The 14,391-nt window shown below is 37.5% G+C and overlaps 1 protein-coding gene across 5 annotated transcripts in view; it reads left to right on the top strand.

The window, feature by feature from the left end:
- Window positions 1–14,391, top strand: part of POU6F2 (POU class 6 homeobox 2) — a 298,117-nt gene that overhangs the window by 231,625 nt on the left and 52,101 nt on the right. For all 5 annotated transcript variants that reach the window (XM_015855018.3, XM_032442548.2, XM_015855019.3 and 2 more), the window contains exon 6: window positions 14,014–14,160. In XM_015855018.3, the coding sequence (XP_015710504.2) occupies window positions 14,014–14,160 (147 nt within the window). The remainder of the gene's footprint in view (window positions 1–14,013; window positions 14,161–14,391) is intronic.

The raw sequence follows: 14,391 nt of genomic DNA, 5'->3' as shown, positions 1-14,391 counted from the left end.
TATTTGATACTGCATGCCCAGTACAGGTACATATCCAGTCCTTAACACTTGCAAAGAACCAGACATAAATCTCAGCTGCATAAGGGGGATCTTAATTTGAGATTCCCCACCAACATCATCTGTTGAGTTCCCCTTAGTAAACACTGCCTCCAATTTGTGTTCTGGCTGCTTGACTTTGAACATTCAAAGGCCCCCAGTACTCAAACTCTTCCATGGCACAGCATGCAGCATCCAACTCAAACTTCTTTCCCTAAGCAAAGAAAAGGCAGTGGCAAGGAAGGAGCAATATGTTTAAGTAAGAAAACCCTGAAAGGAAGTAAGATTGCTGATACTTGAAAAAATTTCTACCCAGGAATTACAAATATGCACAAAAAACAAATCAGGTCAATTACAGCAGTGTTTCAAGGACTGCTGGTGACATGGGAAGTTGGCTCCAACCTGGGCACAAGTGGAAGTAAGCCCCTCTGTGCCCCAGCAGTGACAAATGAGAAGGGAAAACAGGAGGCCCTGGTGCTGCCCACCTTGCCAGCAACCCTTTCCGCAACAGCCACTTGTATGGATGAGTGGATGAGATCCTGCATCCATGATCAATTTAGCTATGCCTTCCAGCTAGTGCCAATCATAAATAAGGAGGCCATAAGTCTCTGAAGTACCTCTTCAAGTCAAGCTCTTGTGGCTTGACATACAGTTTTTACCCCAATTTTATTATCCTTAACAGCTATATGATGAGGATCATTTATGAAAGTGAGTCATCTTTTCTGCATAATAAAATGAAGTGAAGGTCTAGAGCTCAAGTAAGCATTATATGAGTTACTGTAACTCATTTTAATATAGGACTTGATAAAGTCAAGACATGACATGCAACATTTACTGTATGAGTGTGAATAAACAAAAAGACAGAAGGAATGGAAAAAATGCAACAGGGATTTCCCTAGCACTCAAACAGCAAGCTGAGTAGCTGATCTATCCCTATGAAAAGTGTCCAGAGTATTACGGTAGAATTAGTATTCCTTAGATAAAATATATCTTGCCAGATAGCAACCTCAAAGACAAGACAAGGCATTCATTTATGCAGGGTGTTCTGATAATGCAAACGAGAAAAGTCAAAGCAGTTATCCTATAAATAACAGAAAATTCAGAAATATGTAGATCTGAAAGTAATGCCTCTTATTTATTTCCAAGGAAATTACAACAGGTACAAAGAGCACAATAATACTATTTGATTGAGTGAATTATCAGCTACAAAACACAACTTTTCAACATTGTCACCATCATTAGTTATGCATTTTATCCTACAATGAACAAGGGCCAGCATACTACATTTGTAAACATCTGCACCAGCAGAGGTGACCCATGGCCACTATTGCCACTGTTGAAATTCACAGTCTGCTGCCTCACTGTGCTCACATTCACTGCTTGATCTCCATAAACATTTTTCAAGTATCAATGAATGTCAATGGAGACAATTTTTTCTGCCTGGAGTAATTCAGTGACATACCTCTTTCCATGCCAGACACCATTTGGTCAGACTGCCCCTCTGCTGCCATCTATCACACAGCAACAAAATGTAACAGTATATTGGTAGGAAGTTCAACACGGACTGCCATACCACTGTCTGCTTCTAATGTCATAAGCCAATGTGATAAATAGTAGGCATTACTTTCAAAGCAGCCTTCATATGTTTACTTGGGTCTACCTTTCACTAATTAAGTAAAGTCAGTTTTAACTTTAAAATAACCCCTTGTAGTAATTTTTACTGTTTCTGTGTGTCTTAGCCAAGAGCCTCTATCTTACAAATCGCTTTCATAGTCACTCATTCTCGCTGTGTTAATAAACTCCTGTGCCTCATAGGATTTCTTTGGCCACCATTAATATTTCCTGTATGTATGTCATGTCAGTGGCCTAAGTGCCCAATGTACATAAATATCTGCACTGCTGTGCAAGTGCTGTGCAGCAAAGAGGAAGAAATATTCCACTTGCAGTTTGACCCTGAAATAAGGAAATTGGTTTTAATTTGCTTCTTGCCTTACTTCAGTACACATGCATATGTAATCCAGTCCTAATGGACTTTCATGTGTATTATGTAAAAAGAAAACAAATAAACAGGATGAAAGAAGGACTGTTTTTTTAATTCTCATTTTTCAGACAGGAAATTAAAGAAAGGAAAAAAAAATGGAAGAATTGGACCCCTAGTGAGATTTCCAGGCCTCTGCTCAGAGACCCTAATCACAAGATTTCCTTTTTGCTCAAATATAATTATTACTATTTTCATCACATACATTTTGGAAAGTTTTTCATGTTTCCACATGAAATACTAATTTTCCAACCCTGAACTTTCCTTTTAAGCACAATCAATGAAAAGCTATTGTTGCTTTTACGAATGCCAGAGAGAATTATTACCATCACAGGCAAAAATAAAAAAGATATTTTCACCCCCAGTAGATTAAATTACTGAGAAGTAACCTTATAATTACTGTATAAAACTCCCTGTTTAAACACCATTTTTAATATCCTTCAAGTTTCAGATTTATTTTTCATGAGCCAGTATCAGTGAGCTATATACTGCCATGCTGTAAGTGGTGCAATTATTCTGACCTCCGCGGGACTCCACCACTGATGATGCTCAAGAGGTACGCTATTTTTGGACTAATATTAGTTAGGAACTCGGAGACAGAGGTCTGATTTCTCTGACACTTGTTTAAACAACCAGAGTAATTTTCATGACATCAAAGGAAGTATTTTGGACTTCTAACAGTATACCAGGTAAATCTGCTTTAAATTAGGTATTTGTCAGACCACCAGGGAGAAGACTTTTGATCTTTCCTGGTGTGGAATTCAGTAGTGGAAATGCAAGGGAACCCTTGAGTGGTATCGAGTTTGCCAAACATACCCTCATCCCTCGCTCCCTGCAGATCTCAGATCAGGTGCCCTCACACCCTGCAATTCTCAACTCTCTCATGATCTTCAGCAGTGAGAAAGAAAATTCCCTCTCAGCACTCCCATGTGACTCTTTCATCCACAAACAAAATAACTAGCTCCTGGAATTGTGCAGAAGCAATAATTTCTGGTTTGATTTAGATAGTTCAACTTGTTTGCCACTTCTAGCTGATGGATGTTCTGCAAATCAGAGTCCTTGTCTATCTCTGAGCTGAAGCTAAGAGGATTGTGACCTGTCTTCCGATTGTCATTGCTGAAAGAGGGAACAATTCAGTGCTGAATGACTGTGCCCTCTTTTTGTGATGTCCTTAAAACTGATCCATCCCTTTTCTATTTGTTCTCTCTCGCTGTGTTAAGAGACCAGATGAGTGCCCTGCAGTTCGTGATTTTTTTTTACACTACCTCCTAATAATCATTGGCCTGATGTTGCACATACAACTAATATGCACATTAGGTGTAGGGAGTTCTATCTTAATTGCAGTCAGCCTGGATTCACCACAGGTTCTGCCCTCTTTGAATTATGTCAGAAGAATCATAGAATCATAGAATCACAAGGTTGGAAAGGACCTACAAGATCATCTAGTTCAACCATCCTCCTATCACCATTACTACCTCTAAGCTACTAATCCATAAGAAATACATTTTCCGACTGGATTGCGTACAAAATCATTTTTGATCCTTGGTTTACCTCTTCTACTGACAGTGGCACCCACCTATACCTGCAGCTGCAAAAAGATCCACTGTTCTCGTTCCAAAGAAATATTTTGGCAAATACTTAAGATGCATATGTGTTCCTACCATGCCAGACAGGGAGGAGATTAGGAAAAAGGAATGTAAGAATTATTTCTTTGAAGTGAAGTATTTCCACTCAATCATCAAACATCCATCTTTGAGGGTGATCTGTCTCAAATTTCCTTTCAAGAAATCATTTTGGTCTGAACTAAATGTTTTGTGTGACCTACAGTTTATTTCTTTTCCTTTTTTTTTTTTCCCCCTCATTCCAGATCCACCTGAGCAGAGTTTCATTATTGTTTTGGGGCATTTTTTTTTAGAGGAGGCCAGTAGGATGTTTGGAGGAAATATTTGAGTCTCCAAATAGAAAAACCTATTACTTCTACATCTGTAGACGTAAACATGTTATGACTTCCTACTTCAGTGAATGACTTGTGTAGTCTGCAATGGCCTAAATGCCAAAATTAAAAGGAAAATTCAACAACAACAACAACAAAAACCATATCACTGGTGCAAAGATTTCATTTAAGTAAAATATCAAATTAATTAACTCACTCCAGAATTTCACATTCAAATGTTTTTTGTGTTTTTTTGTGTTTTTTGTGGGTTTTTTTTTTCCAAATTTCATTTCCCTCTATCTGCAGATTTGTAGCCTGTAAGAATTAAAGGGGATGATTCTGATAGTCGTTATCTCTTTTTTACCCAACTGCAACTCTACTGACCTCATTAAATTTACACCAGCTTTATATAAACACAGAGAAGAATCAGAATCAGACCAAGAACATAAGAGTCACATTATTTTTAGTACAAAAAAAGCCAACAACACCCTTGTTTCGTAAAGCACAAGAAATGCTACAGGGCCCATAAATATTTTGTGAATCTAGTCTACAGGTAAAAGTAGGAAATACTTAGAACATGAAGAAAATCATCTGTCTGTCTATTGACAGTGCCTTATGGAAGAACAAGATTCCAGGTACAATAAGGCAATAATGAATTTAATGAAAAAGCTACAGACATTCTGATTGTAAGCTGAGCTGCTGCTGAAAAAGATGCTACATATTTTTGCCCATATAGCAGCATTCGTTGTCAAAGAGTAGATTTCCAGTGATAATAAATATGGAGGAAATTATTTATTGTAAATGATAATTAGACTTTCCCCAGGCTATGCTTTCAGCCAGCAGCAGATACTGAATAATAACACAGGCATTTTTTCTGACATTCATCCTCCACACAAAACAGGATGATAGGAGCTAAATCTTGCCATGACTTTTGTTTAATATGCAGTACTATCAGCGAAGGAAAAAATTAATGTTTGCATGTGACTTTGTGTAATCACGTGTATAACACGGAGTATGTCACACCCTCTCTTTATCTGTGAAGCACACAGATCCTACGGACAAGAACATATTAACACATGCTCTTGGGTTTACTCCGGATTGTATTAGGACTAGCATACAATCTAACTTCAAGCAGTCATTGCGGGATCTCAGGCTTAGATTTTAACCAATTTGGAATTGATCCTTGCAGAAAAAAAAAAAATCCTCCATTTATACTTGAAGTCATCACTCACATTCAGCTACTAGCAGTTCTTCTGTTACCTCAAGCAATATGGAGCTATGCTTTTGTTATAAGAGGATCTCAGTTTCATATACCCTCTTGCCATCAATTTATAGTGCCTAGCACCATGGCAATTACAAAGACCTCAGAAACAATACATTGCTAGCCTATATGTCTTTAATTATATTTCCAAGTTTCATTTGCTGTTGGCAACTTGACATTATTTTGATTTTCCTGAGATGAAATATATGAGTTTCAAATACAGCTTTGAAATTGATTAGGAATTAATATGGCAGCATTACAAATGCAGTAGATTTAGTGCTGCTTTTGCAGCTCTGCCTGAACTCTCATATGGAAGAACTATTGTGACCAGGTCAAGAGTGACTTGAACAAAGTAGTCAAAGCTGGAGATAAGAGGTCAAAGAAAAGGAATGAAATAAATAAAAGCAGAGAGAAAACTGCATTCTCTAAAAGTACCCAACCCATTCCCCTCCTCCCCCCCAAACCCCTAGCCCCCCCCCCAAAAAAAAAGAAAAAGAAAAATGAGAAAAGAAAAAAAAAAAGCAACAAATCTACAAAAAACTACTGGAATTCTAGGAAGGTGAGACATAATTGGGGGAAAAAAAGGAAAAAGAAAAAAAAGAAAAGCTTTCAGGGCAGAGAGTGATTTTAAAATAACTGGTGAATGCATTCTCTGCACCTCTCAGAAGAGCATTCCTCGAATTAAACCTGGAAGCACCCAGTTGCTACTAGTCCAGTTCAGTCCCTCACTGTTCGTAAGGCAGGAAGTGCTCATGTAAGGAGCAAGATTCTCTTTGCCACCAAATCAGATGGAAGTGCTGGAGAGGGAAGGTGGAAATGTTTCAAATATGACTGCATTAAACTATTAACTCTTCTTTCTTATTCTGTTGGATATACACCGAAGGCACAATTTTTGGCGTGTTAAATATGCAGTTGTTACCCGTGTATTTGTAGTTTTATGTACAGAGCAGGACAACTTGTGTAAAAGAGAATAATGTGTTTATGTAATGTATGTAATGTATGCAGAAAAGAGTTTTTTAAGTTCTATATTCTGTATTCAGAGAGCTGGTGCCTTCTAATGGCTACAGTCAAATTAAGCCTTCCAGAGGTGAATGTGGCTGCAGATTGCTGCCAGCTGAGATGGAGTATGCCACATAGAGGCAGCACAAGGAATCATAGAATCATAGAACGGCCACAGCCTCAGAAGGGTTCCTTTCTCTGTCTTAAGGAGAAGAGCAGCAGAGATAACCACACCCTCCCCACCCCCCCCCTCCACCCCCCCCCCACTGAGTTATAGACAGCAGAGTTCAACAAAGTCACACTTTTCATCCATCACTGGACACTCAAAACTGTAATAAAGTACTAAAATAAGTCAGGAAGAAAAATGTTAACAGTGTCCTACTTAGGGAACACCCAGCATTCATTTTTGCATACTCACACCCCTCACACAGACTTTCAATCAGACTGCTTGTTTTTCACTGCTATCGCTAACTCCTTACATTAACTTTATTAGAAAAGTGATTTTGACTTCAGGGCTTTCAAATGATGCACTTGTTTCAAATTTATTCATGCTTCTCAAATCTCATTTTGTATACTGAGATTTCTGCAAAACTCAAGCAATTAAAAATCCATTTCTCAACTAACTTGGTAGCTTATAAACTCTCCATGCAAGCACTGATATTTGAGTAATAACTTCACAAACACATGGCACCAATTGTGGCGTTTTTCTAAGGAACGTATTCCTTAAAGGACAGAAGAGAATGTCTTTACCTAATAGTGTGGGTTTCAAAATGAATATTCAAATAAAATATTCAGGGTATGTATAGTAAGATTGCTTTTTCTACTGTAAAATGAGACTTTTAAGATTTTCTCAAATACCCAACATGAATTCTCAACTCCACATGGCATTTTTAACATTTGTAGGTTCATTATCCTTTATGTATGCAAATGGTCATATTTACATGTACTTGTGCCATTCACACATTCAAATTAAAGGCAAACAATTTTTTTGATTAAAGAGATTAATTTGTGGTTTCTTACACCTTCTACAGAAGCTAGATCATGGAGACCCAAGTGCTTGGCTCTTATCTAAGAAGACAGATGGCAATTTCCTTTTGATAAGGGTTCATTTTTTAGCAGCAAGGGAGCCCTGAAGTAACCATTTTTCTTGTGGGGAAAACATCTTTCCAAAGCCAGATAAATCATTCTAAAATAGACAAACACAGGAACAGAGGAACTAATCAACACGAAATGAGCTGATTGGCAGCCCCTTTCAGAAAGTTTAGGAGATGGCCTTTTCTTTCATGCATTTCACATGCAGGAACGTCTTGGAAAATTACAGAACTCAGATGTATATTTTTTTTCAGTAATCATTTAACTCGCTGGTGCAATTTATGATTAGTACAGATGCAAAATTTCATAAAGTCAGATGATTTAAATTTCTTATCTACTGCATGTCTACATGATTCATAAAATATACAATTGCAGATGTTTCAAAGTGCTCTCAAACATAAAGGTAGCTAGCCATACTCAATGAAGATGATTGTTTAATTCAAACCTGGAACAGTGTGTGTCAGCTGATGCAGATCAGAAGCATTCTCTAAGTAAAAGTAATACATGAAATGTCTTAGGAACCCACAAAACTAGCTGTGGGTAGTTTGCAAGTACTGACAAACAGCTAAAGGAGTCAACTTGTTCTTTGTAGTTATGCCTTTACAATATTTCTGATATATTTGTTTCCTGTCTGTGTATACATGCTTAATTTTTCCCTTTTCTTTTTATTAAATACAGCTGGCACAAGAACAGACATGCTAGCACCTCCCATGTGCCTTATCTCATATGTTTAGACCCAAATAGGATCCCTTTCCTCTCATCTCCTTTACTCTCTTTTCTCTCCATCGCTAATGGAGCAGAAGTAAAAATGGCTGTGGTGGTTTCCACTCACTCCTTGCCTCTGTCCTAATACTTTCTTCATTATTCACATTGCCAGCAGTTTGGTCCTGAAACTCTGCTCCTAATTTGCTTTGCCATGGCTCTATTCTGATTTGACTAGCAGGACCTTGTTTACAAGATACTGTGAGAAATTTTGTGCGTTGTCCTCTCTCCATGTCATATCAGGATGTACATGAGTGCTGCGTGGTTTCCATCACCTCAGGTCGCGTCACTTTGCATTGAATCAAGTCATGTCGCATCAGTGATGCTACTATCAGTACTTATTCCTGATAGAAAATTCAGCATAGATTTAGACAGCAAGTAGCTCAGCCACAATAAATGTATATAATGAGCACATTAAGTGTCTGTGAGAACCAGATATTTTAAGTGTCCCTGACAGTCAGTGCTTTCAGATATTCCAGCATCCTTGTCTCTACACTCTGTTCTGCACATAAATATCTGATATATGTGCATATACTAAAATGTCTGTCTAAGCAACCTATTTAGAACTCTATCTGCAAGCATTTGCAAATATAGACCTGTGCATTATTGGATGGGTCTGGTTATTGTAACCACATTGCTTAGTATGTAGGCTGTTCATATCCTAGCTCCGTAGAAATAACAATTGTTGACAGATACATTTTTTTTTTCATAATTTGGGATTTGCTTCAAACATTTGCCTCCTGGGGCATATTTGCAATGAGTTATGCATGATTAGGCTCTATGACAGCCATTTTATTGGATGTTTTACCCTGTTGTTCATTTGTAGAAGTTAAACGTTGTAATTACCCTATTACATAAACTAAACATAATGATGGGAGGTGGGGCAGCCCCAGAATTAAAAAAAAAAAAAAAAGTCTGTAATCTGAAACAAACATATATTGCTCCCAAAGTGTTGGACAGTACTGTAAAAATAACTGCTTTTATTTTATGTTACTTATTGATTCTTGCTTGGATTTCTTGGGATCTGCATGCTCACAATTTTCTTGATAATATGACATATTTTTTGCATAAAACTCTAAAGATAAACTGACAGAGTGCAAGCACTCACGTGTAAGGATTTATCTGCAAAACTCTATATAATAACTAAGTGGTCTTATTGTTGATTATTATAAATATTTATTTTCCACTCATCCCTGTAACAACTATCTGCTTTCCCAAGATTAAGTTGAAGCAGTCTTTCCTGTGTCTTTTTTTAAAATTCCTCAGGAACTTAATTTCTTCAGGTCCAGAGAACTATTAATTGTTGGAAGGTACACACACATATTTAAAACAATTAGGTTTACAACCATAAATACTATTTACCAGAAAAGCTACTAGGAACATCCAGGGAAACTATACTTTCTCATCAACTCATTTATGTTTGGAAACTGAGTATATGGGCATCTTTGTTGGAATGCTCTGCTCCTATGCCTGCAAGGTGTTGAAGATATTTTTGTGCTGCTGTTATTAGATACAGTCTGCAGTTACTGGCAGGGGATGCCATGCTGGGTTAGCTTCGGCTAACAGCCAGTCACCACCCAACTGCTCATCCATCTTCTCAGTGGGATGTGGGGGAAAAATAAGATGAGAAAGCCTATGGGTCAGGATAGAGACTGGGAGACTGCTCACAATTACTCTAATGGACAAAGCAGACTCAACTTAGAATCACAGAATGGTTTGGGTTGGAAGATGCCTTTAAGATCATCAACTTCCAACCTCCTGCTGTAAGCAGGGAAACCTCCTACTAGACCAGGTTGCTCAAAGCCCCATCCAGCCTGGCCTTGAATGATTCCAGGGAAGGGTCACATAAAACCTTGCTAGGCAACCTGTTCAAGTGTCTCATCACCCTCACAGTAAATAATTTCTTCCTAAAATCTAGTCTAAATCTACCCTCTTCCAGTTTAAATCCATTTCCCTTCATTCTGTCACTATCTGCCCTTACACAATGTCTTTCCCCAGCTAGAGCTGTAGGACCCCTTTAGGTACTGGAAGGCTGCTATAAGGTCTCCTGGGAGTCTTCTTTTTCCTAGGCTGAAGTCCTCTTCATCCTGTCCTCTTAGGGGAAGTGCTCTGATCATCAACTTGTGGAATATTTATTACCAATGAAAATGTACTTGGATTGTGAGAAACAAAATGTCAAACACTAAAGCAACATCTTTCCTCCACACCACGACAGGCTCATCTCTGCTCCTTCATTCCTGCCTCCACCAGCCAATGCTGCAAGAGTTAAGGGGCTATGGTCAACCTGTAACAGCTCCTTCCTCTGCACACTTTTCCCTGCCCAGGCATGGGCTTTCCACAAGTTGCAACTGCTGTCATGAAATACCCACATGTTCCAATGCAGGATCCTCCAAGGACTGCAGGGTAGACAACTGCTCCATTGTGTAGTTCTTCTCAAAATCTAAACACAAAATTCACATAAGTAAGTTCTTAGTTAAGGATTCCTGTAAAAGGAATGCAATAATAATAAAGAGTTCATTTCTATGTTCATTTTTCACACAGTCTGGATAGAAAAGCACTTGAAAGAGAAATGTAAAATTACTGCCTAGGCTATCAAATCAAATTGTTGTATTCAACAGTATATGAACCGTTGTTCAGTTTCTCACAGCAAATTCAGCAAGATACTTATTTGGCTTTGGAAAAAATAATAATAATAATAATAATAATAAAAGGTAGGAGAAAACATTAATCCAGAAGAGAAAAGTAATTATTGCTCTCAGGAAGCTGCTTGCTGCCATGACTACCACACTTGAAATTGTGCCTCAGGAAGACTATAAAAAAATCTCACATCACGTGTCAGTTTTTGGATCTTCAAAGTAGTGCCCCTTCCATTTCCCTATCATTATACGGGTAGTTTTATTTGTGTGTGTTCTGTTTCCTGCAGTAGAATGGCTCCTACTCTACATTGTGTTGGATCACAACAATTTTCCTTTAAAAGTTCTACTTTGTGAAGTCAGAAAAATGTACTGAAGCTACTCAGTTATTATATGATTCTTCCTCATAAAGTTTACTTCTCCAAATAATCACGTAATTAACAGAGGCATCCTTGAGAAAACTGGCTCTAAGATCACTGTTATGGTTGGTGTTTTGAGTGAGAGCAGAATCTTTGGCACTGGAACTGACAACTCTGAAGATCACAGCCTTCCAAATGAAATCATTATTTAAATACATAAACAAAATAAGAAGAACCTCTTGTAGGATCTTTCATCTTTATATTTCTAATATTTCTAGTAAGTGTTCTCAGGAAACACTTACTAGAAATTGTATTGAGAAATGGAATAAATAAAAGTCAGAGATTTTATATTTAAACTAAGAGCAAGATAAAATATGTCAGAAATTACCTTGAGGTCCAGATGTAATTAAATGAGATTGATTTCTCTATGCCCAATTAGCACTTGATATAGGAGGGGTCAATTTAGTGGAGTGTAACTTGCGGTCAACAGCTTCTGAAACACTCAAAGAAAATGTATCTTCTCTTTTTAATCGGGCTTTTGAACAGATAGGGATGTTTTTATATGCATTTGGAAGACTCTAATATTGTGAGCTGGCCCATTCACTGTGACTTTTCCTGGAACATAGTACATAGGGACCCTATGCATATCATAGCTTCTGCCACCATTTTTAATAAGTAGCTTATCTCTATGATGTAACTAAAAGCAATCCTGAGTGTCTCCAGGGTTTGCTGTAATTAAATTTTATTGTTGCATTTGAAAATGTACAGTTTTTGAAAACTGGAGAAAAAAAAAATGAAAATGAGATTCTGGGAGATAATAGTCTGATTTTTAAAAGGTTTTAACACTTCGTAGTTTCCAGATTCACAAGTTTACTTATGCTCCCCAAATCATTTCCTATATGCAACTGAAGAGGTAAACTATATCAGCTGATGTATCTTACTAGCTGATATCAGATAAAGGTGCAAAGATTATTTATACTTACAGTCAGAAGCTGTAGTATCATAGCAGCAGAAATTCATGGGTGTCAACTGAAACAGGGGAAGGCCTTTTCTGAAAGTTGTACAGTCTGGCTGCTGCTTCTTTCTTCTCCAAATATTTACAGCTAGAAGGTAGTTATTCCAAGTTCCACTACTGGTCACAAAGTGGTATAGAGGAAGACAGAATTTACCAGGTTCTAATTGGGAAATAAATACATGTCTCTGTTTTGAACAAGAAATAAACAGATTTATCTATTCTGCTATCTGTTATCTGCTGTGTTCACCTACATCTGGGCTCATCTTTGCTTTTTTCCACAGCTCCTCAAGACTCCTAATCAAGTAGTTTTTGCAGTTTCCCTCTTTGTACTTTATTCCTGCTTGATTTTCTTGCCATGGGGTACAGCGGGCTGGTTTTGGAGATACATATAACAATTCTTTCCAAATCAAAACACTTCCACCAACAATGTCATCTTTTCTGTCTAGCACTGCTACTAATCTTTATTTAGTTATTTACTTTACAATTTCTAGAGGGATTGGATGTGCCCAGGGCACCCCTTTAGGCAACGCTTTATATCAAGGTTCCATTTATAAATACTTCATGAAGGGCTAATGAATGATTAATAGATGTTTTAATGTATGACCAATCAATTGTTGTAGATTTCATAACGTTCAACAGACAAGTAGGTTTCTTATAAGCATAGATTATAACCATATCTGACATCTTCTACTGATGAGCTTCTAAACATCAATAACATACACACTACTCATATCTGTAACATGCTTAAAACATCTTCTAATCACTGGTTAATTTTTTATAACCTATTTTGAAGTAGAGCCTGTCTATAGAGAACACCCCTAGCTGGGTCTGTGACTTTCCATTTCTATTGGATTGTAAATTTTCTTTTCATGTAAAGACTTGAAACTCTTTTTAATTTGAGCTCAAATATCAAGTTTTTCTGAGTTAGCATCTGCATTTTCACATCAGCCTAAGGAAACCTTCCCAGCATTTTTTTAAAAATTTGGTCGTTCTCAGAAGAGGATAAGAAAATATAAACTTTAAAATTATCCAGTGAGCAAGGCATCTCCCAAAGGACATTTCATTCTGACAGAGGAACACACCTTTCACATGTTTGATAAATTTAAGAGGTGATAGAAGTGTTCCTCCTTGGGATTCCCATCAACTCCAAAAAGTAAAACCACAAGTGTGCTCTGTGCTTTATACAGAGCACCCAGGTAAACCAGACTGAACTGGGCATTACAGCTCCCTTGCTGAAAATTTATGTCAGTCTTAATAGTTTGCAGTTGAGAAACAGCAGGTTGCTTAGCATCTTTTCAACAGATTTTGCAATCCAAAATAAACATTTCTGAATATGCAGTTGATTTCTACTGAACTTAATCACAGAGTTGAGACTCGTGCTTTGATTTACCTAGAGGTTGAGACCAGATCATGAATGATATAAATTTAAAGCAGCTTCAGGTTTTCTTTAGTTTGGGGACTTCAGTGAGTCCCTCTTCTAAATATCCCCAAACAAATATCCCACTCCCATTCAAATAAAATGCAAATTTTTCACTTATTGCTGTTAACAGAATGATTAAGCTGCTACATCTCTGACATTACAATGTAGAGCCTAAAGAAATATAACAGGCTGAACCAGGGAAAAGAGAAAAAAAATGTTTGTTTGTCTTTTTTTAAGAGGGAGATTTATCCTTCAGTTTTAACATGTAACTTCCCCTGGGTTGTTTTGAAACCATTCATTGTCAATGAGACAAAAACCTGAGAAATAAGAACCCCTCAAAACTACTCAAGCTCTTTGAGTAGACAGATTATTTTTCCCCATGTGAGCACAATCACCTTTATTTTCTTCAGTTAGTACTCTGTGTTTCTCAAGGGTTTCTCCATGATCTTTTCTTTCTTTTTTCAGCTGGTTAACAATCCACTAGCAAGTCAAGCAGCAGCGGCTGCAGCAGCAGCAGCCATGGGCTCGATAGCAAGCTCCCAGGCCTTTGGCAATGCCCTCTCCAGTCTTCAGGGGGTCACAGGTCAACTCGTCACTAATGCACAAGGACAGGTGAGTAGAAGATGGAAGAAGCAGTGAATTCTGATGGCAGACTGATCTTGGGACCAAAATGAGTTCCGTTTGTATGACAGCAATTTAAAAGTGCACATATTGAAGGTAAATAAAAATTGATTTGCCAAACAGGGGAAGAAATGGGACATCTGAGAACTGAAAATAAGTTCTGATGGAAACCCATTTCAAGCTAGAAAAGGATTAGAAATTGTTTTGTTTGGTTTTGTTTCC

This window comes from Coturnix japonica, chromosome 2 (genome assembly GCF_054131305.1).
Source record: "Coturnix japonica strain WE chromosome 2, WE-NBRP24, whole genome shotgun sequence".
Taxonomy (NCBI): Eukaryota; Metazoa; Chordata; class Aves; order Galliformes; family Phasianidae; genus Coturnix; species Coturnix japonica.
The sequence above is the reverse complement of the archived record's forward strand: the minus strand, read 5'-3'. Positions and strand labels throughout refer to the sequence as shown.